The 10,205-nt window shown below is 39.2% G+C and overlaps 1 protein-coding gene across 1 annotated transcript in view; it reads left to right on the top strand.

Moving 5' to 3' along the window:
- LRP1B (LDL receptor related protein 1B) overlaps window positions 1-10,205 on the top strand; it is a 1,279,381-nt gene that overhangs the window by 904,781 nt on the left and 364,395 nt on the right. Inside the window, exons 37-38 of the mRNA XM_026647738.1 lie at window positions 7,564-7,698; window positions 8,276-8,405. Coding sequence (XP_026503523.1) covers window positions 7,564-7,698; window positions 8,276-8,405 — 265 coding nt within the window. The remainder of the gene's footprint in view (window positions 1-7,563; window positions 7,699-8,275; window positions 8,406-10,205) is intronic.

Genomic DNA, 10,205 nt, shown 5'->3' with positions numbered 1-10,205 from the left:
GAGGTTTGTTGCATGGGTTGGTTCCTGAGTTAGAGTTGTTATGGTGCGGTGCGTGGTTGCTGGTGAGAATATGCTTAAGGTTGGCGGGTTGTCTGTGGGTGAGGACACAACCACGAACCACACCATAACAACTCTAACTCAGGAACCAACCCATGCAACAAACCTCGATGCCAACTCTGCCCACATATCTACACCAGCAACATATCGGGCTGGAGCAGCAGCCAGGCCTTGGTCGGGGTATGGAGCCAAAATACATATTTTAGATGAATATTTAGGGGTCCTCTGCCCCTGCTTGCCACCCTCTTGTGCACACCACTGCTTATTAGCATTCAAACATGTGGGACTTTCAATTAGCACTATTAGAGTACATCTGGCTGCTATATTGGTGTCTCACCCACCTGCTGATGGTCATTGAATTTCTTTTCTTACCCTACTATTTCTTGGGTTTTAAAAATCCTAATTCATGTGTTTCTGATAATTAATGAGCCCTTCCCTACCTGAGACTTAAACATGGTACTTACATGTTTGATGGACCCTCCCGTTGAGCCCATGTCATTGTGTTTTCAGTATCACTTTTCTATTAAAACTAGTGTTTTAGTTGTCATTACCTCAGTTTGTAGGATGGGTGAAATTCAAACTTTAATGGCTTCACTGTCTTATTCAATATTTTATTGGGAGAGAGTAACTCTCAGACCACATCTGAAATTCCTACTAAAATAGATTCATATAAGCCAGTTTATATATCTACTGGTATTTTTTCCTAAACCTCATGCCTCCCCAGCAGAGGCCAAGCTCCACGCACCAGATGTCTGTTCAATTATGTCCTTTTATATTTCTAGGACAATGGCTTTCCTCTAGCCTTTTTATGGCTTTTGACAGTAACGTCTAAAGGGCAAGCCCTTTCATCTCAAAAGCTTTCTAAATGGGTTACAGACTGCATTAAAATCTCCTACTGGTTGAATAAATTGCCGGTTCCTTCTTAAGTTAAGATACATTCCACTAGTGTCCAAATAGCAGCAGTGGCTTTTTTAAGATGTATCCTTATCCCTGGAATTTGTAGAGCAACTACTTGGAGTTTGAGTCATACATTCACCAATCAGTCCTCCATTGTCACAGCTTCTAGGTCAGATGCTTTGTTTGATAGGGCTGTTTTACAGTCATTATTTAAATAGGGATTCCTATTAATCCCTTGAGGGGCAAGTACTATCCACTCACCTACAGTGGGATCTTTATGGACAAGAAAGTGGTTACTTATTTACAATAACTGGAGTTCTTCAAGATGCCTTTTGCCATTTAGAATCCCAGACCCACTCTTCTTCCCCATTGATATAGAATCCTCACCCAAATTTCTATATTGGTGAAGAGTTGAATGGTGGCAAGGCCTTTCTGCATTTTATACCCTCACTGTTGGTGATGCAAGAGTATGCAGGGTACATGTACAGCCCCAATGGACTCTGCTGTATGAAATATTCCAGGCTCCCATGAATAAAACACAAATATGTATAGAGGGATCTGTCTGGACAAAGGTTTCTCAAAGAGCTCCAATTACTCTAAAGTAAGTAACCTCTCTTCAGGTGTTCAGGAGGAGCAGTTTCAAAGCTGCCCAGGAAAAGAAGAGATAAGCAAGAGACCCAGTACACCAGCACGTCTGAGCAAAGGGTAGTCCTGAAACACTTAGACACTCTGTGCTTGGCAAAGCTTCAGAGAGTACCACCACATTTTTTTTATTTTCCAGTCTGACCTCTTATAGCCCATAAAGGAGATTAAATAGAATGTACTACATGGCACTGAGGCACTGGTAGTTGCTCTCAGAATGAAACTTGTTTGCAAGTGCCTCAATGGGACAAAAAACTTTGAGAGCTAGGGAGATTTATAGCATTTCTCAGAGGCAGCTGAGATCCAAGAGTGAAAATCAAGCAAATATGGTATTTTTAGTGGGAAAAGAAGTGTGTTACTTTTTCTGGACAAATTCATTGGCAAGTAAAATTTCTCCATGAATTATCATTGATTTTAATAAAATTGACAGCAGATAGTATGAATTTGTGGTTAATGCATCCAACCCCAAATAACTAAACAATGTAAAGAAAATATGTAAGATGCAATAATTTTTCGATCATTGACAAATTTAGGCTTATATCTTGGAGAAGGTATCCCTTTGTAGTCTCCTGAGGTTCTGGAGGCCATGGAGGATCCTCCCTACTGTGAGCAGGTCTAGATGTGGAGTTGGAAAATGTACAGTTGGGGCTGTTGCCATGCATGCATGTAGGGCTGTTAATCATCTCCTGCTATGCAGGACTGTGATTTTTGGTAATGTGTAGTAGGACATAGTGGATGGATTTGAAGCAATGGGGTTCCCAAAGTGTGGTGGGATGATAAATGGCACACATCACTATTTTGGTATGAGCCCATTTTGCCAACAGAAAGGGCTATTTTTCTATGGTTATGCATATGTTGGTAGATCACCAGAGATGCTTCCCTGGTATCACTATGGGCTGATCAGGGCAGGTTCATGACATTCTTTAAGAACACAGGACTGTTCAGAAAGCTACAAGCAGGGACATTCTCTCTTGAACAGTAGATTATCATCGATGATACTGAAATGCCAATAGTGATTCTATGCCACCCAGGCTACTGCTTGTTCCCCTGGCTCATGAAGCCATTTGCCAGCCACCTTGACAGCACAAAGGAAAGATTCAGCTACAGTTCAGCAGGTGTTGAATGTGCTTTTGGCAAATTGAAGGGACACTAGCAGTGTTTACACACTATATTAGAGCTCAGTGTGAAAAATATCCCACTGATTATAGCTGTCTGTTGCGTCCTGCATAATATCTGTGAAGCAAAGAGAGAAGAACACCTGCCAGGGTGGAGGGCGGAGGTTTAGCAGCTGTTTGCTGACTTGGAACAGTTCAAGACAAGAACTTAGTGTGATGCTATGTGGTTAAGGGAGGATTTAAAAGAGCTCTGTAATGGCAAGCCATAGTGGTGTTCTGGACTGGACTGTTCTTTGTGCCTGGAGCTTTGGGTGCTGCTAGGAATTGTGTAGTGCTGCCTGTACTTTTATAAGTGTTTTTTCCTGAACCAATGAGTTATTTTGTGCTTGCCGTACATTTATAAATACTGTCAGATTTGAGTACTGCTGTGTATTCTGCAGTATGAGTTGTGAATGATAAAGATAATTTTATTCTCCTAAACCAGAAATTTATTGAGTGGCAAAAGCAGCATGCAAAAAAGCCATAGCCAATGCAACAGAGGGTCCTGTGGCACCTTTAAGACTAACAGATGTATTGGAGCATAAGCTTTTGTGGGTGAATGCCCACTTCGTCAGACGCGTGTAATGGAAATTTCCAGAGGCAGGTATAAATATGCAGGCAAGAAGCAGTATGGAGATAACGACATTAGTTCAATCAGAGAGGGTGAGGTCCTCTGCTAGCAGTTGAGGTGTGAACACCAAAGGAGGAGAAACTGCCTCTGTAGTTGGATAGCCATTCACAGTCTTTGTTTAATCCTGATCTGATGGTGTCAATGCAGTAGAAACTTTTAACATAAATTAATGGAATAAAACTTTACAATTGGAAAGGCAGCAAACAAATTCTTCTATCCATTTGAGTGTACAAGTATAGTTTTTTGTGGCTTATACATATGTCAACCATCGTTCTCACCGGTTAGGGTAAGTGAAACTGGGTTTTTTTGTTGTCCTCTGGTGTGGAATGGTGGGGGGCACATGTGGCATGGTGGAGGGTGTAGAGAGCTGCTATCATGTAATACTGAAAGGACTCTGGGATTTTTACAACTATAGGTCAACCAGGCTCTGCAGCATTTGTGTTTCTTTCCTGAGAAGATTTATTATGTCCTGGTGCATTTCTGTCTCCTGTTCCTGCTGGGACTCCTGGGACTTTTTCCTGTTCGCTCTTTCCTTCTCCAGGCTGTCTGCCATGTTGGCCCTTTGTTCTAGGTGTGATGCAGCACTGGCTTGCAGGATCTTGCTGAACATGTCCTCCCTAGTCCCTCTTCTTTCTCCTCCTCATCAGGGTCAGGCATTCTGTGGGTGTGGAGCAAGCATCCTGCAAGGCCATTGATGAAAACAGACAGAAGAAACCTTAGATTTACCATTACTATAGAAAGAGAAAGATAAATTTCAAAATTCCCTTTCCTTATTGCCATAAACCCTTTGAATAAAATGTGCTTATCGATGTGTCAGCTTTGGAGTGCCTACCCTGACTCAGGAGAGTTAGAGGCATGTGGGATTCAGCAGTTAGATCCAATCACACCAGACTGGGTTCTGTCTGGGGAGCGTGGCTGGATCAAGTCATGACAATATTCTTGCTGAAGCATATGGAGCATCTGGTACAGGCCACTACTAGAGAAAGCATGCTGGACTAGATAGACCACTGGGTTGATCCATTACAGCAGTTCCTATGTTCCTGTGAAATTCTAGTTCAGCATGAATGATTTTTTAATAGTGTTTTCCCAAAAAAGGTTATGAACATTTTCCAAAAGTGAGTACCTCATGTTTTAGTTCCCCGCTCACACACTGTCTTGTCTGAATTGTTTCCAGCTTTTTAGCACAAAATAAAATTCTACCTGACCTATAATCTGAATTTCAGACAGATTCGGTTTTCTTTGGCAAAGGTGTGGGGTCAAAATTGGAAAGTATTGCCTCAATGAAAGAGATTGGCATCTCTCCATGGTAAGCTCAAATATATTACGCTTTGTGATATAACCCTCATACCATATGACTAGGACCCTACCAAATTCATGGCCATGAAAAATGCATCACGGACCATGAAATCTGGTCTCCCCCCATGAAATCTGGTCTTTTGTGTGGTTTTACCCTATACTACATGGGGGTGGGGGGAGAACCAGTGTTTCTCAAATTGGGTGTCCTGACCCAAAAGGGAGTTGCAGTGGGGTCACAAGGTTATTTTAGGGGGGGCGCAGTATTGCTACCCTTATTTCTGTGATGCCTTCAGAGTGGCAGCTGTTTGCCAGGTATCCAGCTCTGAAGGTGGCACTCTGCCAGCAGCAGTGCAGAAGTGAGGGCAATACCATACCATGGCATCCTTACTTCTGTGCTGCAGCCTTCAGAGCTGGGTGGCCGAAGAGTGGCAGCTGCTGACTGAGAGCCCAGCTCTGCAGGCAGCAGCGCAGAAGTAAGGGTAACAATACCATATCATGCCATCCTTACTTCTCCGCTGCTTTCCAGCTACCTATGACCAACCATTAAAACAGCCACATATGTTATGCCAGTTGCTGCAAATGGCAGGGCAAACAAATCTTAACCTACATTTCTGAAATCCCTTTCTATAACCAGAAACTTTGATGTGTGAAAGAGTATCATTGTGGCCCCCCCTTTTAAGATATATTTTTATGTTCTCAGCCCTCATCAGCTCAGAGCAGTGAGGGTTTATATTTTATTTTATTTTTATTTATTTATTTCATTTTGTTTTAAATTGGAAGCTTGTTTCTAAAACTGAGTCTCATGGGCTTTCATATGCTGCTCTTTTGGCCCAGTTAGTGTGTCAGCATAATGTATGTATTTTCTTATATAAAGTACTATATACTTCCATTTTAAATGCAAATATTTATTAATTACTATAGTTTGAAAAAAGTCATGCTTTTAATACTAGGAATATTCTTTCCAGGTATTTTATCACATATATTAATATGTTTTTTTTTTAATTACCTCATAGATTTAGATCACTAAACTACTTACACATTTTCTATTTTGGAAAATAAGCATAACATCCTTGGTTAATCTGGGTGTTTTAAAGAACACAGTCAACATTTGTTTATTAAATGGCTTATTTAAAAAGATCAATTATCTGATGTGTACACTTTAAATAGTATGCCTCTCCTTTTTTCTTTTAAAAAAGTTACTATTTTTTTTGCCCCATCTATGTTCATGCGAGTGTTTTTTTGCTATCTCTGAAAGCCAGTCCAAACATGTTCTGCCCCACTTTTCACCCTAACACCCTTTCTGACTGTGTACCCGGGTAGCAGCTGTTTGCTGTTTATACAGTTTCAGCTCTGCTATTTCATGGTCTGGGGAACAGGATGCACCATCAGCAAAACAGTGATAATGACTTTTCAGAAAGTGCTGTTAGTTGCACCAAGTAAACAAACATTTTCTCTGTAATCCTTCTGAGTTATGATCTTAAGAGTTATTTGTAACAATAGTAGATACAACATTTTCATGTAGTCTCATCTACCCAATACACTTTTGTAGGTAATTCACACACAATCATACACTGCCTCTCAAAAGCAGGATTTCCTTGTAAATAGAACAGCTTGAAATGGCTCTCTTTGTAAACTATACAATTCCAAATGAATTTGCACAAACTTTAGAGAGTCTAGTTCTACCTACTTTCTCAATTTGAACCAGTTACTCAAGGCCATATTTGATTTTTTGTTTTTTTAAATTTTGGCCATATTTTATTTTTGGAGTTACAGACCAAATGCATGTCCTTCTGACGTAGGACGTTTATGTGTTTGGGGTGGGTTTAGAGAGAATTTGGCAGTGGTGTCTGTGGGAAACTGCAGAAAGATGAACAGTTTGGCTTCAGTTTTTGAGCACAGAGTTGTACTTTGTTAGCATTCTGAAATTGGTCCACATGTATGTAAGTTTTGCTGTTGCTTTTGTTGTTTCATGTCTATTAGTTCATGAAAATAATAGGAGATATTTGCACAATGAAAATAAAAATAAACAGGGAAAGAATATCCTGGATCTTTATCAACTAGTCATTTCCGAGAGGAAATAACTCACTCCATAAGTCCAAGACTCTACTTGACCACTTTGAAGGCAGAATTTAGCCATCTATTCAAATGGAATTGCAATATGTTTACAGTGTTAACTTAGAAGATGAGTCACAAGTTGTCAAATTTCTAAACTTCCTTTGTATCATTACATGAGTTTTTTTCACATCTTTATTAGATATACGTGATGATTCCAAACATTTTATCTGCATGATTGCCAAGGAGAAGGGGGTAGATGTAGGTAGTTCCCAATATTTGCCCCATAATATTTAAGAGCCCCAAATGTTGTTGAAATAATTATTTTTAAAAAGCTGTACTGGCATTAAAGAAATAACATTAGTACAAATATGAAGGTATCGCATTGGAAAGCATACTGTTAGTATATTATTTTTATTACAAGTATTGTGGCAGGAAAAGCAATGGCCCAAATCAGAGTCATGGCCCTGTTGTGATATTAGTTGTAAATATACAGTAGTATAAGACAGTCCTTGTTCTCAAGATCATTGAATCTACTCTGATTTTCATTACTGGAAGATCTAGCCCATTGTACATTTATTTTTTAAATGGAGAAGATGGGGAAAATAAGTAGTTGGAGATGGGGATGGTGTTTAAATATTATTATCTTAATCCTGGGGTAGGTATTAATATAATAATATTAAAATTGTGAAGAAACAATGTAGTTCCTCATGTGGATGATTGAGCAAAAATGTGAGGTTCATTTTGAGCAGAACATTTTTCATTGAATTATTCCCCAGTCAAGGTGATAGCTTTTACTAATTATATTTTTTCTGTCTGTATTTTTTTCTCCAGGAAATGACACAATTTACTGGACTGACATGGGTTTCAACAAAATTAGCAGAGCTAGACGAGACCAGACCTGGAAAGAAGACATCATTTCAAATGGCTTGGGAAGGGTTGAAGGCATAGCAGTGGATTGGATAGCGGGTATCACCAGTGCCTTTATTATTTCTTAAATACCTTTTTGATAGGCCTTTTTTATGCTAAAAAAACCCCTACTTGATAATAGTAGACTTCTGTACTTCTAGCCACAGAGGTGCATTTTTTTTTCTTTCTGCTTCACTCTCTCCAATATTCAGAGCCTCTGGATATGTTTTTTTCGTATTGAAGATCACTCACTGTGAATTTAGCAAAAATCTCCCAAGAATTCCATAAGGTGGAAAAAATGGTTTTAGACATTCTCTTATGCTTGAAGACAGTTGAAAAATTAAAATGCCCCCTGTTTCTTAGGTGTGGAGTTTCAACTTTGTTTTGATACATACAGATTTGGTTTGGACCTTAAGATAGAAATGTTTGAAAATAGGATTAAAAATTACAAATTTCACTTCAGTGTATGTTCATAATAACTATGTTTAATGAGAGAGTAATAAAACCTAAAAACATATTAAAACAAATACAGAACATTATTCTCTGCTACTATGTTTTATGCAGCTGAGATTAAACAGCAGCTGGTCTTTTAAAGAAGTAGTTTATTTTCTTAGTAATTTCTTGGTATTTCTCCTAGGTAACATATATTGGACAGATCATGGCTTCAACTTAATTGAAGTTGCTAGACTCAATGGCTCATTCCGATACGTAATTATATCCCAGGGTCTGGACCAGCCAAGATCCATAGCAGTGCACCCAGAAAAAGGGTAACTTAAATATTTCTATATCTTTTTAAAAAAATGCATGCTAATATTAAAACTCTATAATTAGTAAATTGGGCATTCATTCTGACATCTGTTTACTGCTAGAGTCTTCAATAAAACCAGGCAAAGATTGTACTGTAAAAAACAGTTTTTATAAAAATTGGATGTTCTCATATACTGAGATACTTACTATGACATCTCTGTTTAAACTAAATATTACAGTCTACTTCCCTATTTCCAGAACAGTTTCCCTACTCTTAGACAGTCTTTTACCTGAAGGCTAGCAAGAGATCAGAAGTGTGCTTAATTTTTTTGAATCCTCTTTAAGTTTTCAGCACATTGTCAGAATACAAACTATCCAACTATAATAAGCCCAATGTGGTGATGAACTATTAGAATGGTGTAATTCTTTGATGGCCATAAATATCAATGTGTTGGCCCCAATCTAACATCTTCTATGCACCAAACAAGAAGATCTCCAATGTTCATGGACAAACTATATCTGATGAAGTGCTTAGGTACAAGAATAGAATGGTGGTGGCACAAAACATTCTTCAGATCCATCCATCAATTGCAAAGTGCTGTGGACTATGCTGATGCAATAACCGATCCCCTTACCATCACAGCTGCACAGCTGTTGCCAGCAGAGGTGTTCTGGATTGTGTAAGTGAAACATCAGACAGAAACACTGACCACTACAAAGAATTCTCATCCTACTTTGAAGAAAATATCAACTATGAAAAGGACTTCCCGAGACAAAATATTCTAAATCACACCAGATTGCATTAACTATATGATAGAATTTGGCTTCATTACACATGGGGAAGCCCAGAGACATAGTTGAGTGACCACATATAAACAGAACCTGTGCCCTTCCTGACAGGCAAAGGCCAGTGGAGAACAACTGTGTCTACTGCTAATGCATTATCAATGTCTCTTTCAGAAAATTGAAATTGCCAACCTCCCGGAAAACACAAAAGTCCCTTAGAAAGTCATATATACGTCTATATATCTCATTTTCCACAGATTCAACCAACTCCCATCATAAGGAGATCACAATACCTACAGGAAATAAGCTTTTACATTCAGTCAGGGGAGTTCTTCAAAGTGGCGTGAAGCCTAGAGTGGTTCTTCCAACTTACCACTAAGCCTCGACATTCAGTTAGCATCAGTGATGGAAAATGACTTCTGAAACTGTTTTCTTTTCCTCCTGGATAAGGATCTAACAATAGTGATATATGTATTCTTCAGCTTGGATTATTATAATTCATTATAGCTTGGGTTGAAGGTGGAAGCAGCCAGAGGTTTGAGCTAGTGCAGAATCTCAAAGTCTGCCTCAACATGACATAACTCCTGTGTTCAGATAACTCCACTGATGGCCTGTCTACTTCTGCTGACAGTTCAAGGCCTTGTTTCTTGTCTTCAGAACAACTAAGGGATCGGAACCCAGCTATGTGAGTGACCACATCTCTGTTGACGAATTGTCAGGACAGCTGCGCTTCTCTGGGACAAAGCACCTCAAAAAGCCCCGAATGAAGCACAGTAGAGTCAGATGAAGTACTCTTGCCCAAAGGGGCTTGTGTATTTAAACAAGCTCCAACTTCAGGGTAAATGTTTTAATGAAGATGTGACCACCATTATTTATACATTCCTCAAGTAGAATTACTTACGCCCGACTAGGGAAAACTCACAGGAAGTATTGTGCAGATTTATTTTACCTGGGGAGTGCCTGCAGGTTGCAGTAGTGAGCTCTATAAATAAATCCCCCACCTAAAAGAGCTTAGAAGTGTAGGAAAAGAAACA

This window comes from Terrapene carolina, unplaced genomic scaffold (assembly GCF_002925995.2).
Source record: "Terrapene carolina triunguis isolate 2854851 unplaced genomic scaffold, T_m_triunguis-2.0 Scaffold62, whole genome shotgun sequence".
Classification (NCBI taxonomy): Eukaryota; Metazoa; Chordata; order Testudines; family Emydidae; genus Terrapene; species Terrapene triunguis.
This window is presented reverse-complemented; position numbering and strand designations above follow the sequence as displayed.